Here is a 27,401-nt window from a genome sequence, read left to right on the forward strand (position 1 = left end):
TTTTATTACAGTTTTATCGACAACATCGAGACCACTATCGCATAAAAAATCGACAAAACAAACCCTACATTATCGTACTAAAATTGCAATAGTAAATCACAAATAAACAAAAAATCAAACCAAAAATGGAATTTATTTTCCCAACAAACCAAATAAGAAAGCACCTACCTTTAGATTTTGGGTTGCGAAAACTCTCACGACTGTTGAAGCTTTTTCGTTCCTAATAGTTTTAGGGATTCAAAGATTTGATTTGTAAAAATTTTAGGGATTTCAAGAAGATTTCGGAATGTTAACGATTTAGGTATTTCAAGATTTAAGGATTTGAATATTGTTATGGATTCAATGAAGATTTTGGAGATTAAAAATTTAAGGAATTTCATGATTTAGGGATTTTAGAAATTGGGAAGACAGTTTCGAATTTAGGGGTTTGGGGATTTAGGGTTTTTTTGTTTTATGATTATTAAATTTGTTTAATTTTTTTCCACGTCATCAGTCAACAGGAATGCCACGTAGACCAACTTTTTTGACCAGTTGTTGACTAACAGACAGCTGACGATTATCGTTTCAATTGGGTTGATGTCTAAAAAATCCATTACATTAGGGGTTGATTTTAGAAAAAAAAAAGGTTAGGGGCATATAGCCAAAAGCCCCCAAAGGTTGAGGGCTTTTTTGCAATTCTGCCTTTTTATATGGCAGCGATACTCGTTATTGCAGGTGAATTAAATGTTCTAGTTTTCACATCCTCAACTGCTTTTTTTATCTCTCCAACAACCACAATGGTTGGAATTCAATTCAGGGGTATAAATACCAGCTTCCAAATATCCTACAACAACAAGAAGTATACTCAAGCAAAAATCATCAATCAAACAACCTTTGTGTCCAATACTTCCAAAACTTTCTTGTACACACTTGTGAGCTTTTATTGTAATCCTTTTGCTCAAGTGTATTATTATCTATTTGTACTTAATTGGAAAATATTCTGATCTTGCAAGGATTATTTCTTTGTTTGCTTCTTTGTATTTCCTTGAGAGGGTTTGTATCCTAAGGTTTCGGTAAAAATCTTAAGGGAGTTGTAATGAATTTGGGAAAATCCTTAGTTGTAGAAAACCAAGATAGTGGAGTAGGCATTTGGGGTCGAACCACTCTAAATCGTTGTATTCATTATTCTATCCTTTCTTTCTAGCTTTCTTATATTTTTAAAAAAATCCAATTCACCCCCTCTTGGCGATTTTGGTTTGATGAATCGAGCTAACACAATCTATCAAATCAAATTCAAAAACCTTTTATTTAGTTCAAAATAAGTTGAAAATCAATTTAAAACAGCAAGTTAACTTAATATTTTGGATTTCACCATTTTTGAACCAAAATTCGATTTAAAAGCTTTAAGTATTTTAAAATCTAGTAATAGTTGATCAAATCTCAAATTATAAAAACAACAAACTTAGAATTATCAATAGGAATTTGTAACACCCTATATCTGACCCGACTGTCGAGTTTGGATACCGAGTGCCATAATCACCCAAATTTCTTAAAAAGTTCCTAGTTGAATATTTGCAAACCCAGCCAAATTATATACCCTTACCCATTACTCAATTTCATAAGAAATAATAATTTCTCATTTTAATTGTTGAAGCAATTATTATTCCATACATTTACTAAGCTCGTGTCGCCATTCCATCTTGAGAGACTCGAATAGTTATCATAGCTTAATAAGACTTATGACTTTGCTACTATTATATCCAATAATTTACTTAAGGCGTGACCTCAAAGAGTGCCCCTTTATATGCAAGAAATAGCTACCACCATTCATATGGACGTGGCTATGTCTAGCTTGATCCCCCTTCACGATCCTCGAGTCAACACTTGACCTTGCAACCATATATTTCTAACATAAGTTCAAATGAACTTAGTGAGATCTCATTTAATAATGTTACATAGATTCTCTAGTTCAAGAGATAATAAATGAAACACAAAATCTAAAACACCCTGTGTATTGTTAAAAGCACCACGGATTTCCTGGCTTAGCCAGCGCTTAGCATTCCTCGTTCTATAGTAGCAGGTTATTGGGTGATCCATCCCAATTGGCAGATCCTTACAGCGCTACCCTTATTATGTCCTTACAATTTAACATAGGTTAGAAACTTCCTTTAGAATAGCACCCTCTTTTCAATCATTCTCATCAGCCATCTTTCTGAGGGGATTTAGCGTATATATAAACTTTCATTTTCTTGCAATTTTGTACTTGCATAGTGACCCTATAAGACTTTCCCCACTTTTTGTTATCTTTCCATGTCATCCTCGAGGTGTCAGTCAGTATTCAACGACTAACTCTTCCTCAAGTTTTTCCTTGGCGAACTCATTTGACATGCTCATGGCACTATTCCATATCACCTTTGGCGGGTTCCCTTATTGTCCCGGAGGTCTATGCCTTTCGGGTGTCCATTGCTCGTCTATACTTTGTGGTTTATCGCGCCAGTCAAGTTGCCCTTATGGTTTCAGTTCTTGGTGTACCTACTGGATGACAAGCTCCCCCGTTGGGGTTTCCATGACTTACATCTTGGCAAACTTCTCCGCTTTTGCCATCTATGCAAACTACACAACCTAACCCCATGTTTAACGTTCTAGCGGACTATCTATTCTTATGTCTCGATGGATTCTTTTGGTTTCATTAGCCGAGTTAAGGTCTTACACCCTTATTATCACATATTGTAACACCGTGAATAATTTAATTTTATTTCCGTGAAACTTGAAAAATGTGTATCTGCTTCAGTGGTTAAGTGTTCCGAGTGTGTGTGTGAAGTCTTGGGTTCAAGTCTCACATTTGCAAATTCTGTTATTTTTTATCCTAGCCTAATCCCTACTAGGTAGGCTTTTGTAATATTATTTGTAAACTCATATCAGAATGAGCCTTTTGGTTCAAGTGGTAAGGAGTTAGCTTGTCAGAGGCCATGTGTTTGAATTCCCACGTGAGTGTGGGTGATAATTTTTAGCGATGGTGGTTGATAGTGGTTCAGTGGTAGTAGGATTTTGAGTTAGTTGGGTGGTTAATGGATGTGGATGTAGTGGGATTTGACTTAATCTTTTTATTTTATTTTATTTTATTCTATTTTTCCCAAAATTTCTCCATTTTCTAGTTTCTGAAGTTCTTTTTCTCTGTTCTTTCTTTCCATCAGAATTTCTTTTCTTTTTCTTTATTCTGTCAAAATTGTTCTTCCAAAATCGCGATGATACGATTTTTGAACTCTTCATGTGTCTGGTAAGTGAGGGTAATTATTTTTGTTCAAATTAGTGGTAATTGTTTTAATTGTTCTATACCAATTCTGGTCCTTTCAATAATGTGATTCCGGGTTGATTGGCAGTGAATCGTGAGGAACAAAATTCTTCTCCTACAAAATCGTAGTAGGGTTTGTTCATGTAGTTGGGTAAGTAGCAAGCTTTTGATTTTCACTTTTGAAGATTTTGTTGGTTTGGTTAAATTGTGGATTAAAAACTGATTTTGGGAGCATGTAATATTGTTTGTAGGTTCTGGTGGGCTCGGATTACTTTCGCATCAAAATCGAACTAGGTGTGTACCCTAAACACAAAAAATTAATGTTCGACGAAATTCAAAATAGGGGGTTGTCGATGCCTTATAGGTGTGTGCCAGGTCGTGTGGCTGGCCGTGTACAAGACACAATCGTGTAAATATCGTAGGTGTGGTCATGTGACAGCAATAGTATGGCCGTGTGGGCCACATGGGCTAGGCTAGATTTGGTATGTGGGCCTACACGGGCATGCCACATAGGCGTGTGGGCCCACATGGGCATGTGAGCCCAAAATTTTAAAAATTTCCTTAGAGTCGCATAGGTCGTTCCGATCGACTGTGGGCCTATCATAGGGTCGGTAAGGCCTAACCAAACCCTATTTCATGTTATTTGATACTCTAATAGTCTAATCTGAATAGGAAACTGATATGTATGTCTGACTATACTGTTAAGTATGTATTTATCTGTATACGAGCATGTTAAGCATGTTTATTCTGTTATTTTTGCATCTGTATTCTGTATCTGTGTTTGGAGTAGGATTTGTATATGTGGAGGAAGTGATCTGTACAGCGACATTTCGTCTATATTCTGACAGTTTGACTACATATTATCTGTTATGTGTCGCATTGACACTATATGGTGTGTAGGGATGGGTGGATGTTTTTAACCCCACATAGTGTGATGGGATGGACAGAGATTGTGTGTAGAGGATAGGGGTAGCATTTTGTACGTCTGATCTGTTATTTGATTATGATATCTATTTCTGTTATGGACTTAGGTTCGAATCTGTATCTGACTGTATATGAAATTCAGTGTATGTTGCATGACTATCTCTGTTGGGTTACACACTAAATTTACAAAAACTCACATATGTTTGTCTGTTCTGTTTAGGTAATCCACATACATAGGCAGGTCGGTGCAACGGAGGCTCAGCGGTGACCACTTGACAGAAATTATTTTCATTATTATTATTTAACAGTTTTACTGAAATTTTCGATTTTCGTGAGAGTTTTGTAATTTTTAGACTCTCTGGACTTTTTGGACTGTTTGGTTTGAATTTTTGGGTTTGATTGCGTTATGATTTCTAAACTGCGATGATTCGAAAAACTACCAATTTTATGCGGGTGGTTTTGTTTTAAACGATTTTCAAACTTCCGCTGCAAAATAATTGGTTAACTTTAAAGAACAACTTGTAACGATTTCAGTAATATATATAAATGAATATGTTTTATTAAACTTAGACGTTTTATCAAATAACTAAATATTGTTTTATCAAAGTATAATCAGTTTCAAAACCCTTCTTTCTAACACTCCCGGATTCGGCCATAATGTCTAGGCCAGTTTTGGGGTGTTACATGTATTCCCTTGGTTATGATGAACCACCCCGTGTTTACTGTCTCGGTGGATTATCTGTTCTGTGTTTATTGTCCCAGCAGACTATCTATTCTATGTTTACTATCTCAATGAAGTATTTTTGTGGATGCCATGGAGCTTTCATCAATGGTCTTACTCATTAGACCTGACTACCATAGCATCTTTCATCTATGGTCTTACATCGTATACCTTATACCTTGTACCATGCTACCATGTCGTCTTTCATCCATGGTCGTATGCTATGTACCTCATATTAGACTATCATAACGTCTTTCATCTATGATCTTATGCTATATACCGTCATCCTGGTGTCGTCTTGAAGGACCAGTCGATGTCGTCGTCACGATAAATCCCTTTCCATAATGCAGATTTCCCAAATCCTCCTCCCATTACCTCCTTTACACCATCTAACATTGATGCTCGAACATCACAATGTTCCCTCCACAAAGCCCAGATCTTTGCTTAAGGCGATAACTAATAGGATCACTCTCATTTTTCCCTTCCTAACTTCGTTTATCCCTTCAACTGTTTTCCCTACGGTTACCATGCAGTATATGCAAAATATTGACATACAACATAATAGCATGGAGTACATTGAATCCCCTAAATCATACCATGATCATTTTATGCATACTGGCATGCATTGATGAATACTTATGTTACCATGCATACATGTCATACTAACCCAATACAGAGATCATACCAACCGTGTTGGAGTATAGAATCTCACCTTGTTTCCTTATCCTTTGTAGGTTAGCTCGTTAAATTTACTAGATCCTCCCTTATCATGGAAATAGTTCCTTTTTTCTCTACTGTTAGACCTGGCTTCTCATGATGGTAACAACATGCAAAGCCTTTTACAGCTACATCATCCTCTTCTTCAATATTGTTTGAAGATGATACTTGGTTTAGAGAAGGAGAAGACGGGTGAACAGTGTAATGACCCATTTTCAGTGAAATCAAAATAATAGTTTCGTGTGAGCTAGAAAGAAAATTTATTTTAATATTGTGATACGGTCTATATTATGATAGGAAGGTTGCATGAAAATTTTAATAAGAAAATTTTATTGATTATATGATTAAATTGATTTAAAAGGATCAAGTTAAAAAATACATTCCTGGACTTCATTCCAAGAATCGGATTCGTAAATATTTATTATAAATATTTACGAAGTTAGTTGTGTGTCTAATTAGGTTTTGATTAGGTGAATTTGACTTAATTAGAAGTAATTAAGAAAAGGATTAGATTGAAATAAGTGTGAAAATTTAATTATAGATTAAAGAAAGTAAAAGAACTAAATAAGTAAATATGCCATTATTATAAATTGAGGCGGTTTAACATTGAAAAATCTAAGAAATTTTAATTTAAAATATATATTATATTATATTTATTTAATTAATAAGTATGTTATTATATTATTATAATATAATATAATATAATATTATATTATATTATATTATATTATATTATATTATTATAATATTATATTATATTATATTATATTATATTATATTGTATTATATTATATTTTATATATATAAAACAAAAGAAAGAATAGAAATAAGAAAGAAACAGAATCGAAACAGAGAGAACAGGAGAAAGAAAGAAGAAAGAAAAGAAAATTTAGGATTTCAAGGGTTCAAACTTAAATTGGTAAGTCAATTTAATTTATTTTCTTATAATTTTTGAGTTTTATGATCCTAAAACAAAATACTATTAGGTATATGTTGAAATTTTGAAAGTTAGTAGATTTTTAAATGTAGTTTATATTGAATTAATGGATGAATTGGAGATTGAATTGATGGAAATTCAAACTAGAATTGGGAAAAGGATTAAATTGTGAAATAAGTTATAAGTTCAATGCAATAAACACTAAATTGTAAGAAATTCGAGATTGGGGTTTATTAGTAAAAATTTGAGAGTTAAGTTAAGTTATAAGTAGAATTTAAGTAAAAATAACGTATAGATTGTGATAGAAATAGAAATAATTTTAGTTATGGATTAAATTGAAATGTGAGCTAAGGTAAGAAATGATAAATTTGTTATATCATACATGTTTATTTTTATTAATTAGTATAGGAAATTCATTTGATTGTTTTTCTCTAATATATAAATGTTATATGTTTTATATGAAATTGAAGAGAAAGAAAAGAAAAGAGAGGATCTAATTGAAGAAAAAGGAAAAGAGAAGGCTAAGGAGTGAAGAAAGACATCATCTCAACCTTTTTGTTGTAAGTACTACAAGTTTTTAAATTATTTTTATTTAAATGCTTATATTGCAAGATAGAATTATTTAGAAATAAAATGTAAAATATATATTTAAATTTGTGAATAAAAATAAAATAAAATAAAATAAAATATAATAAAATAATAGATTATTGAACTATGAAATTTGTAAGGAAAATTATAGAGGGAGAATATAAGATGGTATATTGTTTGAACATTAAGTAATAATGTTGTAACAAAAGTATATATGTGAAAAATGTGTGATATTTGTGAACTGTGAAATGTGCACTATATTGTAATGATGGAGAAATGAGAAATCATTTTCGAAATATTTGTGTGAAGTATTTAAATGTGTGAAATTCAGTTTTAATGCCCAAGTAGATGGAATTTAGAATTACTAAGATATTAGTGGCATACCATTAAGGAACCTTAGCGCGTGCTCTGATTATTAGCACGTCAGTGCTATTTGATTATTATCACGTTAGTGCTCTTTGATTAGCACATTTGTGCTCTCTGTATAGCACTTTAGTGCTCTCTGTTCATTAGTGCATAATAATGCACTTCTGTATTTTTTCCGTATATCTGGTGTATTCTATAAAATCTACTTTGGGCTAAGACTATGAGTTGTGAACAAAAATGAATCATCAACATGTTAAGGTATGTTTTATAACTTACAAAAAGATATATTAAATTTTATTAATATATAGCATAGCTAAAGAAACTTATATGTATGTAAATATGTATTAATGGAATGAGTTTAAAATATTTTATTAGGATTTATTTACCTATTTATTCTTGTAGTGCTTACTAAGCCTTCACCGGCTTAACGCGTTTAATTTTAACGCATAGGTACAGTTAGACTCGAAGAGGTAGAGTCGAATTAGAAGATTTCTCATCTTATCACATCCTCAAGAGCTTCAAAAGTAGGTACTATATTTTGAATTAAAATGACATGTACATAGGCAGTTCAGATGTGTTCCTATGTATTAGGGACTAAAATGTAAACTCTTGAAATTCTATCTATTTTGAGTTACTTGAAGTATTTTGGTATATATGAAATGAATTAGTGAAACTATAAGTATGTTTGCAAATATGGTTGGTAAGTTAAAATACTATGTACAAATATTTTAATTAAATAATATCTAGCCATAACCGTTTTGGCACCAAATGTAATAGTCTTATACCGGGTCTGTACGATTAGACCGGGTATAGGGTTGTTACAAATAGAATTATGAAGAATTTTGTTTCCAACTCGTCCTATTTATACTCCTTTAGCACGATCTCCACAGATCATTGCTATCACTCAGCCCTAATTATTGTGTCTTCCACTATAGAACTAGCCTGTTCTAATCTAACCAAACTAGTTTTGAGATTTAACTTTCCCTAACTAGCCACTTAAGTTTCTAAGTGCCTTATTAGTGCCCATGAATATCTATTCATATTCAATTAGATCCTTGACTCTTCCTCGAGTTCGGGTATTTAGGATAATTGGGTGTGACAGAATCAGAATGTTACCTCAATTTGAGAAGAACGACGAGTTTTAAATCTAATTCGGTGAAAAATGTTTGAAGAACAATAACGAAATTAATGAAGAATAGAGGAGTTTTCTTTAAAATTGAAGGAAGAATTGGTGTTTGGAGTATTAGAAAATCGGTAGGGATGAGTTAATTTGAGAGAAAATCTCAATTTTTTTTTTTATTTTAGAAAAATTTTCAAATGGAAAGATAAATGGAGGGAAAAAAACGTAGGTAGTTTACATAGGCAATCTAATTTTTAAAAATTGGAAATTGCTCTTTTGGCCCCTTTCAGTCTCCATTCTATTTCAAATCAGTCCTTTAATTCAAATTAAAACTCATTTCCTTAATTAATTTCAAATATGGTTTCATTTTTAAAATTTCGTTTTAAGAAAATTAATAACAGAACACTAAATTTTAAAAATTCTAACCTAAATTTTAATCTTGATTATTATTTTATGATATTTTATTTAGTTAATCATTGATCCTAATTTCGTAATCCGGATCGGATATTTGATCCACTAACCAGGATCCACTAACCCAGTTCTACTAACCTGAACCTGGACAACCATTTGTCCAGGTTTATCTTAGATGTGATTTTTAAATAAGTATTTGAAAAAATTACAGAAAAATTATAAATTTATTCAAAACTTTTAAAAATTATAAGAAATTATAAAATTTATTTAAAAGTAAAAATTATTTAAAACATGCCTAGAATGAACCTAGACAAGTAATTGTCTTGATGAATTTGAACTTGGACAACCATTTAATATTTTTAAATATTTTTTATTTTTACTAAAATTAATATTTTTTATAATTCCTAATAATTTTATATTATTTTATTATTTTAAATAATTATTAGAAAAAATCATATTTTCCCAAATTAATACTAAATGTGATTTTTTAAAAATTATTTATTTTTAGGGTTTTATTTTTAAAATATGTGCATGTGGATGTCATGTGCCATCGTCTAATTAGTTTGTCAGCCATGACAGTAAAATTTAACAAACAAACTTGGCTAATGTTAACAGTGAGACTTCATTGATAAACTTTTTATATTTAAGGGCTCAATTAGATGCACAATTTTTATGAAGACTTTATTGATTTTTTGCTGAGGACCTTTTTCGCTTTTAAGACTTTTATATCTAATACATTGTCAAATTTACCATTAAAAGATTTTTTCAAATTTTAAATATATATTTACAAAATAATTTTGGAGTTTAAATTTATAAAAAAGCGAGAAAAAAAGTACAACAATATTTTCACAATTTTATATATTTGAGCTAAGTATGTGTAAAATTTACAATTTATTTATTTAAATATTATAAAATATTCATTCTTTTAATTATACCGTGAATCTTTTGAATATGGCAGTTTATTATAGGGATTTGTATAGAGCAATATTATATGGTCAAAAGAATAGCTGTCTTTTAATTACTTAAATAAATTGTAATCAACAAAATTTTAGGATTAGTATAAATAAGTTTACAATTTAAATATTTAATCTTTTAAAAATTTATTTATTTAAATATGATAGTAAATGATTATTGTAATATAAAATATTTAAGGTTTAAAAATGTTTTTAGTAAAATTTGCCTAACAAAATAAAATATTTTACCTAGAATTATTCAAATACTCAAAAAAAAATCATAAAATCAATCCTTTTTTCAAAAGCTATTTTAGTAAACAAATACAACTTTATTCCTTTTCCTTTTAATTATTTTTATTCCTTTTCATAGGTAAATACAAATACAAACAAATAATAATTTATGCTATTAGAATAATTTTAGATTTATAATTAATTATAATATTATTTAATTGTAGTATAATTTTTTTATTTTTAATTTTCTTTTCTTTTTATATATATATATAAAATAATTTTATTATAATTTTAAAAATTAACAAAACTACTTTTTAAAAAGTAATAAGATAGTTTATAATTTAATAATGTTTATTTTCTTTCTTCCTATTATTCCTTTTTGGAAATAGTATTCTACTTCAAACTAGAACAAAACTAAATAAATTTATTGGCTTATACAAAACTTTAAAATATGTTAATTTAAATTTTTATTATACTTTTTATCGTATTATTTGTTTATAATAAATGCAAATAAAAGTAGGAAAAATTTTATTTATTTTTGGTATTCTCTAGATTTGTTTTATGAAACTTCATATTCGAGGTTTGTAGTTGCCCTCTAATAATGTCATATCTCTTTTTAGAATGCAGTGTTTATTATCACAGCAACCAACACTTGTTGGTAGGTAAACTATATATTAGTTAGTATAAAATTCATTTTAACTAATTTAATTATAAAAGATAAATATTAATAAAATGAAAATAAAAAGTTTATAAGTAATGTAAATAAAAGTTCATACTCCATAAATATTTTTTACATAATAATTTATTCAAGAAAGAAAAAAAGTTGACAACGAAAATAAATAATTGTTATGAATATTTTATTAAGTGGATATTCATTAAGATCTAGATAAGTTTTGATATACTTTAAATTCTAATAGTCATTAGAAGTAAAGTTCTATTTCATTTATATTTCGTTTGTCTATAAATATAGACTTTGGAGAAGCATTGTAAATATTCTCATTGATTAATAAAATATGCTCTTTCTTTTACTCTCCTATTTTCTTTGTTATTTACTTTCTGTCTTTTTATTTTATAACACGTTATCACCATGATTCTCTTTTATTTTATAATACGATTACTCCAAATCTGTTGCTCAAGTTGTTGTCAATTACCTTCTAGAGCTATTACAATTTCGGTCTTTAAATTGAGGCCTACGCACTATGGGTAATCATTATCTAAAGAAACTTATATAATCCTTATGTGGGTGATAACAATGATGTTAAAGATCTTCAAGTATATTTTACTATGATTTATTTATTATATCATATTTATTATAATTAGAGACTAATCATGACAACATGAATAGATAGATTCTGATTTGAAATCCATGTATGTTTGCGATGGTAATTATGAAATAAAGAATCTATTGGGACGTTTATAGGTTCATCCTAATAAATTTATTGCATTCCCCGAAGTGAACGAAACCATAAAAGAAAATAAAAACCATTATTCCAATATTTGGTAGTACAAAATTAGTCAAAAGCTCCAGAAGAACTAATATATTAATATCTTGTGATTGTTAATCCATTGGTTTAAAAAAAAATCATAATGGATCTCATATTGAGATTGTAAATGAGGAAAAGATTTACTTCATATGAATCAAAAGAGGGTTGAGTTATTGATTTATATTTATTACTCTTGTTATTAATTGAATTGACTGTTACTATCTTTTTTATCTTCTTTTGTCACCATCCCCATTAAAGGATTGAAAGCAAAATATTTGATTGTGAAAGGATCTACTTGTGAGCAATACAATATGGCAATTCTATCTAAAGCTTGTTATGGTTGGATGCACATGAAGTTGTAAGTTTTTTTTTTTTAAACTGTGAGTATAACTCTACAGTATTCAGAATAAGTTCTTAATTAAAATTACGTGGAAAAATATTACTGATGAGAACTTATAAGAAAGAAAACTTATGTATGAAAAGTCATTAGTTATGTACCTGTTGTACACCTGGAAAAGAGTGATTTAGATATTTCCAGTAGTAAAGATCACAATAGTACTTATATATGGATACAAAGTAGAATGAATGACAGTAAAATTATCAATTAGTCACTATTTATATTGACATTATTATTACAATTGAAATGCATATTAAAGTAAACCAAAAGTTTACTGATACAAATACATTTACTACTAAGCGTGACTAGTTAGACCATTTTGGATCATATATAATACGAAAATTAATTGAGAATTCATATGGACATTCATTAAACAACCAGAAGATTTTTTAATTTAAAGAATTCTCATTTGTTGCCTGTTCTCAATGAAAACTTCTTATTAGAAACTCATTAGCTAAAGTTGAAATTTAATGTCTTGCATTTCAGAAATGAACATGGGCCCACTTATCCACCATGTGGATGATTTTGATATTATATGATTCTTGGTAGATGCATCTACAAAATGATCACATATGTGTTATCAACTTGCAACATGTCGTTTGTAAGATTACTTGTTTAAATAATTAATTCCATATTATGCAATTAAGACAATTCATATTGTTAAAGCTGATGAGTTTATATCTCAGTCTTTTATTGATTGAGTTTGAAAAACTTTCGTAAAAGCTTGTTATTTATTCGAATAATGGTTTAGAGAAATTATTGATTGAACGCATCTGATTAATATCTAAACCATTACTTATGAGAACTAAACTTCCTATTTCAACATGAGATTATATTGATTTGCGTGCTGTGCACATCAAGCAAATAAGTTATAAAAACTCTCCATTACAATTGGTTTTTAGTCAATAGCTAAATATTTCTCATCTTTGAATTTTTGTATGTGCGTATACGTTCAAATTGCTCCATCACAACGCATAAAAATGAGTGAATCCTCAAAGAAGGTTGGGAATATATTTCAATTACAAGTCTCCTTGTATTATTAGATGTTTTGGAGATTCAATTATGACATGATTTGTAATTTCTATTTTGATTTGATAGTTTTCCCTATATTAGGGGGAGTGTAACACCCCAAACCCGACCTAGATGTTATGACCGAATCTAGCGATGCCGCATGGTAGTGTGTTTGAAAACATAGCTTGTGTTGAAAAACCGTAACTTAGCTTAAAACATTTTCTGTTTAGAACTCGTCATTATCTTTTATTAATTTCCAAAGTTGTGGTTTTGATTCAGTTGTTAGTTTTCAAAACATTATACATTGCGGAAGCTTTTTAAAACAGTTTGTGTCCTTGTAGGTATTTTGCTAAAACACAATGTTTTACCTACCTCTGGCAAATATAAAATAGAAAGCAGTATAAAATCCAAATTTAAAGCAAAAATCCATAGAGGCCATTATTAGAGTAAAATACCTCAAATAAAACTTTATAAATCTAATTAAGTACGAAACAGTGTAAAAAGAGGTCGTGTGGCCACTGCTGAGTCCTTCGCCGCTCCGATCCGTCTAAGTCTGGGGATTACTTGTACAGATAAAACAGAAGGGTGAGTTTACGAAAACTCAATGTGTAATTCCTATATAAACAAGTAGACAGAATGCAATCATAATCTGGCTCTAAGCCCATTTTAGTAACAGTTTCAGTTTCAAATAAGGCCTTAGCCCATTACAATAAAGAAACAGTTATGCATTTGGGCTTTGGCCCATATCAATATTCAGTACAGTAACAGATATATAATATCAAATCCTACTCAGCCAGCCTCTACACTCCAACTCCGTCCAACCTTACACTCCATGTAGGGATTTAATCAACTCACCCATCCTTACACTCCAAAAAATATCGAATGCGGTACTAAACAGTAGTTTGCAGCTGAACTGCCAGTAAATTAGGCTCGAGGCCTTTCAATAGACTTCCTCCGAATAATATAAACCCCCAGCCCAATGTAATGCCATATACAGATATGACATGCTATAACATGATATCATGAATGTAATCAGGGCATACAGTATTAAATCAGTGGAACATCATCATATATTTTTTTTCATATCAGTCATACAGTTATTTCAGTCAATTAGGGGTCTAGGTAAGTTTACCGACCCTACAATAGGTTTACAGTCGACTCGGGCAACTTGTGCAACCTTAATAGTCAAACAGTAAAAATGGGCCTATAAGCTTATGTTGTTTGTCCGTATGGGCCCATACGCCCGTGTGGCCCACATGGCCCAAAATGGCTTTAGACGTGTGGACCACAAGATCTGGCCTAAAAATCTCACACACCCGTGTGGTTCACCTTTGGGCCCATGTATCGCACATGGCTAGCCTCGTCGATCACATGTTGGTGTTCGATTATACGGCCTACCATATGGGCGGTCGCACACCCGTGTGGTGTCTGCAACCACATTTTTCGGCTTTTTACCGATTTCTATCTACAATGTTGTGGTTAGACACCTAATTTCGTTTTGAAGTTAAACTTTAATCCGAGTACTCCAAACCAAAAACAACCAAAATCACTCCATTGATTCCTTGAGGACGCACCAACCCACTTTTAGTATCCACTTAAAACGAGAGTCACAAAACCTTTTCGTTAAAGCCTTAATCACATTTCATATTAAATTTCAATTCAACCATACTTACCGATCAAGCACAACCGACTGTTGTTAGAGGAGAACCTTAGTTGAAAGAAACGAAGAAAGAAAGTGTAAGAGAGGAGTTGAAATTCCCTTGCTGGAAGAAGAAGAAATCGAAACAAGAAAATTAAAAAGCACACAATCAATTAAAAATCCAAGAATATAAATACAACCCTTCTATTAGCAATTTATAAAACGGAACAACGAAACACCTAAATCGCTTACCAAATTATCGACAAGGCAGAGTACAATTTAGCAACACAAGAGTAAACGAATTGAAAAGGGGAACTAATGACTGAAATAGGCAAAACAGAGGAGGTGACGACAAGAAGAAGAAAAAGAAAAACGATGGAAAAGGAAGTAAAAAACCGAAAAGGAACAAAATATGTAGTAGAAATTCACCTAGCAAAATTTGGGAAAGGGAAAAGGGAAATAAAAAGGTAGAGAAAATAGGAAAAGAAATGAGAGTTTCAGTAGCAACAAGGAGAAGCAATCGCCAGCAAAGAAAGGAAAAGATTTTGACAGTAAGGGGATTTGGGAAGAACAAAACGGAGGCAAGTAGGGAAAAAGAATGCAGAAATTTGGCAGAGAAAAACCAAAGGTAGAAAAAAGGAAACTATCAGAAAACTGAGAAGGTGAGAGAGAGTAGCCGAGCTTGTCGCCACCAAATTTGGTTATTTTCAAACTCCTCCATCCGTATTTTTCTCCCTATATCCCTTAATCCACTCCCTAAACCGTCCACCAAAAAATCCTCAACAACCGAATTCAAACCCCACCCAAACACTGTAAAATTTCAGTCAAACTACAACACTCACATGGCACCAACAGTAAAAATAAATCCCCTTGATCACGCAAAGATTCAAACTTCAGACCTCCACCCCCTTAACACTCCACTTAACCACTAAACCAGCAGGCCCATTTTGACATATTTTACCAACATTTATTAATAAGCCTACTGATTAGATATAGGAGTTTATTCATTTAAAAACAAAAAATTGCCCAAGCTAAGGTTTGAACTTGGAACCTCCCAAATACTCCCAAAACACATAACCACTAAAGTTGACAGATATTTGTGTCACAAACATACGAAAATAAATATATAAGAGATTTTTGGGGCGTTACAAAAAGGGAAATAATAGCTGAATGAAATCATTGCTTGTAATGAGTTATCATTATCTAGAACTTTATAGAGAGTAATTTGAACCAGAAGTTCAAAAAAGATAACTCACTTTATTATAAGTTAACTGTCAGATGTATTTACAAACTTAATGAGAATAACCAAGAATTATATACCATCTAATATTCTGAATCAAAGTTCCAGCTGGACAATCAGTTAGAATAAATAATAGATTGATTAGTTCCAAAGATGAATTCTGGCGAGTACTTCAGATTAAAATAATGAAACTGAATATTAAAATAACTAATAACTGAAACTCTATAAGAGATTTAGGTACCTGAAACTGATAACTAATAACTAATAACTAAAACTAAAACTCCATAAGAGATTTAGGTACCTGAAACTGAATATTAAAATGATAATGAAAATAAGAGATCTCGATAAGTTATGTCAATTTGAGAAAATTATTGAACCAATAATAAAACTGGTCGACAATGGTTTTGCATGCAATATTATTGTTGAAATAATGAAATAAAAGGAGAATCTTAAATAATTCTATTAAGAAATATAGATATGGAATAGATTGTTCAAAATAGAAAGACACAACTCCAATACAATTAAATTTGTGGAGTTTTTGGTCCAGTACTCCAAATATCTAAAGGTACAAAGCCAGTGAGGGTACAAATGAAATAGTTTTGCAAAAGCGGAATAAAAATTAAAGTTTTTCGCTAAGTCCTGATATTGATTATGAAAAGATATAATATTCTTTTATGATGAATGTAATAACCTTTAGATATATTATTAAACTGACAGTTTATAAAAGATTTAACTTGCGTCTAATGATTGTTGTTACAACCTTTTATAAATCACTATATAGTAAAGTTTATACTAAAATTCTTGAAGGATTTAGAATGCTAGAAGAATATTGAAATTCTCGAGAAATTGGTCATTTATATGAATTGAAATAATTTGAATATATGTGGTAAATTTGACTTAGTGAATAATAGTTAAAGAATGATTATAGAATGATCCAAAATACCTATTTGTGTTTTTAAAGAAGAATCATGATTACAGTTTGCTATGATTATTGTTGAAACTCCTGAATAAATTAAAATATATTTCCCCAAATTTTCTCTCATTCATAACTTTCAAAAGAACAGAGATATAAATGCTTAGCAATACATTCAAATAGTCATTTGAAAAGCTAGTATTCAAGATTGAATACGCAAAATATGAGACATAATGTGATGTTTCCATCAGGGAGAGTAAATATACATTGTACTCTTTTTTGCTTAATTGAGGTTTTGTCCCATTGGATTTTCCTGATAAAGTTTTAATGAGGCAGAATATTAGGCGTATTATAGATATGTGTACTCTTTTTCCTTCACTAGAATTTTTTTTCTCTCATAGGGGTTTTATCTTAGTAAGGTTTTAACGAGACACATTATCTACAAATGAACATTCAAGGGGGAATGTCCATCAAGATCTATATAAGTTTTGATATACCTTAAATTCTAATACTCATTAGAACTATAGTTCTATTTTATTTATACTTCTTATGTCTATAAGTCTAGAGTTTAGAAAGTATTGTAAATATTCCCATTGATCAATAAAATATGCTCTCTCTTTTGCTCTCTTATTTTCTTTATTCTTTACTTTTTTTCTTTTTCTTTTATAACAATAAAAAATAATTTTGTAAAATTTTCATAAATTATATATTAAAAAACTAATTTAAATTAGCATCTAAATTATTATTATTTATTTATTTATATAAAGAAAAGGAAATTAATAAAGCATTTTATAAAAAAATTAGAAATACTTTAATTGTAACATAAATGTTAATTGTAATTATTTATAAAAAAATGAATAGAAGAATAATTGAAAGAAAAGAATACAGAGAATAAAGTATAAAAGAAAAGGAAAACAAAATCAAGGAAACACTAACCTCTGTGCAATTAGTTGGCGACATGTCATCAACTAATATCCAACGGAAAAGCTAACACAATAGCTGATGAAAGGATTTAATTGGAGGGATGCAAATAGTATGCGGAGTGAATTGGAATATTTTGAAGTTTAGAGACCAATTTGAATTTAGGTAATAGTTTGTGGATGTCATGTGAAATTAATCCTTAATATATGAATAAATCAATCTAATTATGATTTTAGTCCTTCATTATGCTAACTTCGGAATTTGAAGAAGCCTCATCGTTTCAGGCCAGGAACCATGGCCTTAAGATAAATCAGAAAGTATCAGAAGAACATGGAGCTGCTGATTTGAAAGCTTCCATTTCAGAGGTTGGTGAGGGAAATCGCTCAGGATTTGAGGTTCCAAAGTAGTGCGGTGGCTGCCCTTCAGGAATTAGCCGACGCGTATCTAGTGGGGCTTTTCGAGGGTACTAATCTCTGTGCTATGCATGCGGAAAGACTTGCAATTATGCCCAAAGATATTCAGCTTGCTAGAAGGATTAGAGGAGGAAGAGCTTAAGCCATCATATGTTGGCTTGGATTTTAAGATTTAGGATTCCGTTAAAGTTTTTGTTAATCTACTGTTACGATATAAATAGACAAATTAAAATGCCCTTTTCCTTTATAAGTCTTCAGCTTGGCTGAAAATTTACGCTAATCCTGTTTTTGAGGTTGCCCACTCTGTATGTGTTTTTGTGTTTCTTTTGGAAGTTAATAAAAAAGCTTAAAGAAGATGATTTTTTTTAATAAAGAAATTAAATAGGTATACAATGTTAAGAAAACAACACGATAGGTGGCTATTGTAAACTCCAATTTATGAGCACATCCGAAATCTTATCCACAATGAAGCAGAGAATTGTACTAGGTGGTGCAAAAATCATACCCAGTTGTTTGGAAGGGAAAAATCATGAAATCTAAAGGAGGTCTCCCCAGCAGTGTCTCGCTGTAGTCTGCGATCGGGTTGCTGCTGCTGCTCTCTTGTGACTACGCTTTCACTCGGTTCATCAGGAGGTAGAGGCAGTATTTGATTACTATTAGGATGGTGGGCTAATCCAACTTCACTTGTCAATGGCAGCACTGAGGTAGAAGGAACACGAAGCCTGACACTACCAAAGCTACGGGAAACTAATGATGGATCCCAGGAGAAGACATGCATAAGAATTGGCACCTTGGCATGCCGGTGTAGTGTGACAGTTTCTGACTTAGGGAAACTGTATCAAAGCATCGAACCGCTCCAGTCGATGAAACCGTCCATGGAAGAACCTTTTGATTTGATAATCTTGAGACAACCAGCAGCCTAGATGCACTCATTGATTCTTTGTACAGAGTGCAGAGTCCTGATCTCGTTGAAGGCAAGTCTTCAACATCAATCACAGATGATATATAGATGAATCCCTGTTATCACACACAAAACTATAAGCAAATACTCTGTGTTGTTTCTCTATTCCATCATATAATCAGATGTGTAAGGTCAAACTGATGGAGAATGAAATGGTGCACCTCTTCAGTGCGGCTAATGGCGAATCCAAGTTTTGTGTCATCTTCTTCTAGTTTGATTTCAACTGCGATTTCTCTTGCAAGCGGGGTGTACCATAGGCGAACTGCTCGAACAACTCCAATGTCCACCCCATGGTAGTCCTCAAAACCGTATAGGGTTGCATTGCCTAGGTTTGCTAAATCAGATAAGGACCCCGCATTTACAGTGGCCGAGGCTGTCTCTCCTGAGATCTGCTCCAAATATTAAAGATCAGTCCTAAACGGTCATGTGATGGAAGGTAAAACAAAGAGGAGTGGGTATGGCTGCTTAAATTCAATAAGAACATTCAAGTAACAGCAACAATTCTTAAAACATTGTTGCAAGTGGGATTGTAAAGCATTGTACCTTAGTAAGCAGGAATTCAGTCTGAATATTGATGAAAAGAATGGGAACCCCGGAGGCCTGAGATGCAAGGAGCCAAGCATCAGCACGAGCTAGGGTATCCTCCAAGTCATTGTATCGGGAGGCCACTCGATCTGAAGCTTTTGGAAGGAGCAGAATAGAAAGAAAACAGCTTGAGTTTGGAACTGATAGTACCTCTTGCATCCTCCTCTGCCACGGATACCATACATATCCATCCTGGAGCCTTGTCCTCGATAGTTCACTCACAATCCTCGAGTTCCTTGAAACTGCAATTTCATTGTTTAACGTTGCATCACAAATTATCAAAGTGAATAACATGATTCAAGCTTTTTAGACGCATTTGGTCCTTTCTTGTCTTATCATTTCGATTAATTGTACAATAATTTCAATTTTATTTTCTAAAACTCCATCTTCTATAATTAAAATTCATATTAACGTACAAATTGGAAATTAAACTGAAACTAAAATTATTGTACAATTAATTTATATTAAAAGAGACATGTCAATAGGCACAAAAATAAATTTATTATACGATAAACTGAATCTTCACCATGTGCATTAATAATTACAAAACCATATAAGATGTAAACTAAATTAAAAAATATTAAAACTACAAATTAAGATTGGAATTAAATCAAAATCTAAAATTGAGGGACCTAAATAAAAATATCCCAAAATGTAATATAGCCTAAACCCTCCCTACCCACGTGAATTAGGTGTGGTTGTTGTTTATGCAACATATTTTTTTAAAAATGTATACCCAAAATTACTGTAGCTTTCATACAACTTTGGTAAGTGGTTTCTAACTTATATCATTTTCTAAATCAATTTTATTTTTCATATTATTTTAATAAAAAAACCTGAAATCAAATCCAGCAACTTTCCATAGTATTTTCCACATGTTATGGGTTGGTGCAAAACATTTATTAGCAGCTATAGAATTTCTATGCAAAAGACTACCTGTTAGCCAGAATAAAAAAGGGTAAAAAGTGAAATGATTATCAAAACCCTATTCCTCTACATATTCAATTACTCTACTCCACAGTATAAATCAAGAAAACCATATTACTATATAAATTGAGAACAGTGACCTTTTAGTAGCATTCATGCATGCATGCTTATAAAACTTATCCAAGCTTTTGCAGGTTACATCCATATTAGCATATAGCGATAAGGAAGATACAATTATAGGATATTCAAATAGCCAGAGAAGCAACATCATTCATTTTCTGTATGGACTAATTACAAACAATTTATATTCATCATTTCAAGTTATGAAATAGTCTAAGCCAAGAAAAGAAATAGATAAAGTTGGGTTTTGAATATTGATGTAATAGTGGAAGCCAGCAAAGATCTAACTCAGCTTTTCTAGTCTGAACTCTCTACTCTAAGGGGATCAGGTGTGAAAAACAAGAGCTGCTATCCGAGGTAGTTAAACTATCATGGCTGTACTCAATGCAAAAGCATCTTGTTAGGTCGATTAACACTACAAATTAAGAAACATCATTTCTTCATATATACAAAAAGCGAAACTAAGTTGACTATCATAAGCCCCCACAAAAGGTCAAGTTTCCATAAAAACTGGGAATTTTCTTTTCGAATGCCTTATATAAAAATAAGTTTTTATTTACATTATTTATTTCAGAATTTTATGAAGAGTGAATATTCTATTTATGATATATAACAATTTTGTTTTATGATTCTCAAACAACCGCGGGATAAGGTATTTGTTAGTGAAATTTACATTTTGTTGGAGTCAATAAAAACGGAATAATATAACACTTAAAAAGATTGGAATTAGTCATACATATTGTTTTTGAATTTTATAAAGATAGTAATATGAAATTGTTTAGACTTTATAGAGTTTAAACAATTAATAGTTTTAATACAACCTTGGAAAGTTCCGCCTCAATACAAAAAGCTTTTGATAAAGAAATATTTTTTTTCAAAAACAAAAAAAATTATACCGAAACTTGGGAACAGGATTAATCAACATTTGAAAAAAATAGAATTTTTCCATGGAATCTTAATTCAACCTATATCATTGTTATTAGAAAATATAAGTTTAAATAAAATAAATATGAAATTAATATATAAATTTTGAATTAAATTTTGGTTTTAATTCAATTTTATACGGTGAATACATACCTTTCTTCTTTTTTTTATGTATATGTATTGAATTAATATAATTATTTATATATCCAACATTTCAACATAAATCATGCTAATTTAATATATTATTAATAATTTATGAAAATTAAATTAAATAAAAAATTATACAAAATCAGAGCTTCTTTATATTTATCTCATGGTTTAGAACAAAAGTTTGTAGTTTGTTGGCTTGGAATTTCAAAATAAGTGGGGCCAAAATTCTTTTTAATAAAAGTCGTGAAGTTAGAAAAATTGCTTGGCAATTCCAAGCGGGAAAGTGTAATCACCCCAAAAATCATGTAAAAAGTTCCGACAGATGGGATTTCAACCTGCACAATATCTAAAAGACTTTAGGTCAAACCAAAAATATTCCCATTCTGTTTTTTTCCATTGGCCAAAAGCAGAAATTAGGAGAAACTCCACGGCCAAATTCGACGGATAAAACAGAACGCAAATTGCGATAAAATCTTTTATGGATGGACTGAATTAAATTTTTAAAATATCAGATATTTTATGCCTTTTATAATTTAATATATATTTTTATTATCGACTTAAAACTTGAATTAACAAAGATAGATACGTAAATAAAATATCAACAATGCTGCCATGTTTAAACCAAACCTTTTTTTAGTATATATATATTTGAAGTACTAATAATACACATATTTATATATTAGAATTTCTACTAAATGTAGATAGTTAACTTTGATGGAAAGACAAAAATAAAAATAAAACTTGTTAAGGGTTAAAGTATTCGCCTATTATTTAGAATTAAATTAAAATTTTAATAATAAAATAACTATTTTATTTAAATATAATTATAAAATACATTAATATAAACATAAATATTTTTAATAAGTGATATAAGTTAATAATTCGGTTAAGTCTTAATGGGCTTAGATAATTTATATATTCTATAAAATCAACTCTTTTGAGGGTCATTAGGAGTTAATAGGGTAATATAGTCATTGACTTATTTTTATTTCAAGTTGTTAAGTCTATATTTAAAATATAATTTGAACTCCTCTTTGATCCATGAGAGTTAATAAAGTTAAAATAGCAATTCAAACTCATCATCTTTTAATTCTTTACTCCTTTAATATATAAATTACTTTACAAGCATGAAATTAATTTCATAAACTCTATAAAGAAAATGTTTTGGGTGAAATTTATATCCTTAAGAAATTTACATGCAAATAATTTATCAAACATGCAAGCATATTATTTATTTTATTGAAAAAGTGTATTAATTTATTAAAGAGATTCTAACATATTGATAGTTTTAATACTATACAAATACAATTAAAAGATTGATGTAATAGTGCTAATACATCTATTGAAATATTAATTATTTCTAACTATTACATTAATGTTCAAAAGTCTAATTTATGTATAAAATACATTGAATAAGATAGAGAAAAGGAGAAAGTTGAAAATATCTCGAGAAACTGATGAGTTATTTATATTCGTTATTATTATAGTTTGGCTTCCTCCTTAAATGATTTATAACATTCCTTTGATTTATTAGAAATTTCAGTTTTATTTTCTTAATATTTATGGACTCCTTTTAGTTACTATTATGTGATGTATAAATAGTTTTATCTTTTATTTGAATAAATATGTATATATGGTCATAAACTTTTTTCTCATTATTTTCATGTTCCTAAATATTTAAGTTTTAAAATTTTTTCACAAATATTATTTACATTTTACGTTTTTTCATTTTTTTAGTAATTTTTATCTGTTAGTTATTTGATCTTAAGCTGTGTTAATCTTTTTTGTTGTTGTTATTTTAGATCATTAATGTTTGGAAATTATATGTTGAAGTATTGATTATTTTCCTTATTATTTTGGATGATGAATTGTTTTATTGTAATTAACCTAAATATATTGCTTCAATCACATTATTACTTAATTATTTGAGATAAAATGATCAAAAAAATTTTTATAGCATCTAAAAATGTAACCTCTAATCTTAATTTATTTAAAATTTCAATTTTTTAAATCTATAAATATAAGTTGATAATGTATATTGCTATAACAATCAAATTGAATATTCATTAAAGAATGTACAAACAATTACATTTCTTTTATCATATTTATTTGATTATTCAATGTATTTATCTAGAAGAAAGTTATATTCAATTTAGATATTTAAAAAAGAGAGTGAGAAAGTTTTAGATTAAATGTTAATAGTGTTAAATAACTCAAATTCAAAAACATTAAAAATCCTATTTATCCCATTCAAGAGGAAGCCAAACAGAATTTGATAATCCTAAGTTAATAAGTATCAAATAAATTTTAAAAATATATATTTTATAAAAACGAATAGAAAATATTGAAGAGGGAAGAGATAAATGAAAATTTAAAGAAAAATGTGAATGAATATATTGAGTTTTTTAGAAGGAATGATTAGGAAACATGCAAATTTATTTTGAAGTTAAAACCGAGATTTAAATCTAATTGATATTATTTAGTACTAATGAGGAATAAATTTTTATTTAACAGTGATTAACTTCTTTATTTAAATTATAATGAATAATTTTTAAAAATATATTACTCTATAATTAAGTATTATGTCGTAATTTAATTATATAGACCTTAAATTATATTTAATTGTGTTTTCATAATTTATAAATATCTAAAGAAAATTTACAATAAAATTTATTTAACGATTATGTGAAACTAAACATATATAATCTTTATATTAAAGTTTTTACTAAATTTAATACCACGAGTTAGTAGGTCTACCAAAAATAATTTTTTACTAAATTTAATGCCACCAGTTAAATCACACTAATCTAATAAAATGTATTAAATTATTGCACATGACATTTATGATGTGCATAAAAATCATATATCAAATTTATGTAAAATTAGTTTAATTGAAATAATAAATGTTAACCGTTTTGGTTTCAAATCATAAAATTTATGTCCTTAAAAAAATTTTATAATCCATTTTGTATATATTCTTTAAAATTTATGAAAATATAAATATTTTTAAAATTATATTTTTTGTTTTATAAAAATATTAATTTTTTACAATTTTATAACTAAATTGAGAATAGATTAATGGATAATGCTAACGCAATAAATTTTTAATATATAGTTTAAATATATATATATATATATATATAAAGTATAGATGAGCCAAAATAAATAATATACTTTTATAATATGTATTAATTAGATTTATATTTTTAAAAAACTATATATTCTATTGGTGTACTTTTTCTGATTGGCTTTACTCTCTTATATTTATTTTACTTTATTTATAATTATATAGATATTTATTTAATAATATTTCTAACAAATTAAGTGCGAGCAGAGGACTAGTTACTACGAAATGCATGCATTCAATCACTGAAAGAAAGACTAAATTTGATAAAAGAAACTCACCTTGCAACTCGAAGCACTCGGACTCGGAGCGATCCGAGAACCCGACAGTGTAATTGGGATCCGCTATAGACCTTAACATATATTGCTTTTTCCCGCCAGTCTCGTTAGGCACGATACATGCCTGTAACTGAGCGAACTCGTCGCTGGCTCGCCTGACCCGGACGAGGATCGAGGTCTCCTTGTTCCTATAGGAGGTGTGAAGGATCTTCTGAACTCCGCTCTTGCCGCCTTTAAAAGGTGCCTTATGGGAGAGAGCAGAGCCGGATCCAATTCGAATCTCTTCCACAATATCCCCCGTCTGGAGCATGTCTACGGTCCATTCGTCAGCTTTGGAGCTCCCTTTTATACATTCGATTGATAGTACAGTCGGCGATCTCATGCTCTCTGATTGTAGGGTTCGGTCCATCGGCATTTCCGGTTCCTGGTTCAAACTGAAAAAACTTGTGGAGTTTTCTCTTCTATATTTTTTCCCGAGAAAAAGAAAAAGTAGAGAAAATTCTTGAAAGAGAGAGGTTAATTTGAGGGAGGCTCTGGAGAAAGAATGGGAGAATTGAGTAATTGAAATAAACAAAGACTACGATTGATTACATGTTTTCGGATTGTAATAGATTTGAATAAAATATTTACAATTTCAGATTTGAATAGAATAGGATTAGATTTAGCCCATACAATCGATAAGGGGAGGGGTTTAATTGTCAAAACACGTAGTTTATTATTATGAGTTAATTACACTATACATCCCTAAATTATAATCTTTATTGTAAATTCACCTCAATACTTCCAAATATCATAATTTCTTTAATTTGAAATATATATCGTATGGGATACTTCGTTTTTCTTGATTGATGCATGTAAAACAAAATGTTGTTCCTCACGTGTTTCGTCTTTTATATATATATATATATATGGGTGAATTAATTTATGCTTGAGATAAAGTTGAATTTGGAACAAAGTGGAGTGACTCAGAGCTCAAAGGTGTCCTCCAATCGTGAGTTGACGTTGGTAGAAGCTGTAACATTCATTATTCAGCCCAATTGTCGGATTCGAGTAATAAAATGTTATGACAAAATTCAACAATCAACATATATTTTACAAAACAAAATTTCAAATACTTAATATCAAATCATATATAGTCAAGCATATTAAAATTTATAATCTACATGGACTTATTTGTGAAATTTAGGTATATGGTAGAATTAAATTGTAAAATTTAAGGTTTAAAAATCAATATTGAAAATTCACAGTTGATATTGATATCGAAACGATACATTATTAAAAATCGATACCAAAATTCAATTATGTTTTCTTTGCAAAATAAAGCTATCGATATTGGTATCGATATTTTATGAAAAAATATCGATACTTAAATAAAAATCGATACTATTTCTGCATTTTATTTGTTTGAAAATTATTCATTTGGTTAAATATCGATACTAGATGCAAAAGTATCGATATTTGAGTTAAAAAATGGTAAAAACTTATATTTAAAAGTTCCACTTATGCTCAAAATTTACTGAAAACTCACCTAGCATATTAACTTTTCAATCATTTAATCAATATCCATAAAATCAAACTACTTTGACAAGACATATTCAATATGATCAATGCTACCAACCACATACATACATATATGTAATACTAACAACATGGAAACCCAAATACCAACAAAATATAAAATGATAATTAAAATACAAAACTAACTTTATAACTCAAAAGACTTCCTAAATACATGCCAAAACCAAAATAAGAATATTACCAACACTTGAGTTCAAGATTGTCGCTTGATGCTGAGTCGACGTACAAGCTGAATAATACCTAACCTGTGCATGAACAACGATAACATATGCTGAGTATAACTCAGTGGTATTTCTATATCCAATAGTAAATTATAATATAAATTATGTAATGCATGAGTTAACAACAACATCAAGTACAAATTATTATTGGAAAGCTACATGTCATAATGCATCATTTAATGTTACAATTCTATTTACTTATAATAATTCAGTTTAACATAATTGTAACACATTTACATTTCTCCTATAAAAATCAAATAATTTTATCACATCAAT

At 29.7% G+C, this 27,401-nt stretch overlaps 1 protein-coding gene and 1 pseudogene across 1 annotated transcript; both read right to left on the reverse strand.

Annotated features, from left to right (window-relative positions):
* Positions 1–18,558: 18,558 nt before the first annotated feature.
* LOC108486718 (uncharacterized) lies at positions 18,559–20,097 on the reverse strand (annotated as a pseudogene).
* A 2,128-nt stretch (positions 20,098–22,225) lies between these two features.
* On the reverse strand, positions 22,226–25,966 carry LOC128279350 (uncharacterized). The gene is made up of 2 exons (XM_053031003.1): positions 25,242–25,966; positions 22,226–22,259 (listed from the first exon to the last, which is right to left on the reverse strand). The coding sequence occupies exons 1-2, from the start codon at positions 25,739–25,741 to the stop codon at positions 22,226–22,228; spliced, it is 534 nt and encodes a 177-aa protein (XP_052886963.1). The 5' UTR covers positions 25,742–25,966.
* Between the last annotated feature and the right edge of the window lie 1,435 nt (positions 25,967–27,401).

Source organism: Gossypium arboreum, chromosome 7 (assembly GCF_025698485.1).
Source record: "Gossypium arboreum isolate Shixiya-1 chromosome 7, ASM2569848v2, whole genome shotgun sequence".
Classification (NCBI taxonomy): domain Eukaryota; kingdom Viridiplantae; phylum Streptophyta; class Magnoliopsida; order Malvales; family Malvaceae; genus Gossypium; species Gossypium arboreum.

What these genes read in the sequence shown, in the direction of transcription:
- LOC128279350 (XM_053031003.1), bottom strand. Translation starts at nt 25,741, where the DNA reads ATGCCGATGGACCGAACCCTACAATCAGAGAGCATGAGATCGCCGACT. An exon ending in CCTCTGCTCGCACTTAATTT is followed by an intron (nt 22,260 to 25,241) that starts GTTAGAAATATT and finishes GATATTGTGCAG; the next exon opens with GTTGAAATCCCATCTGTCGG.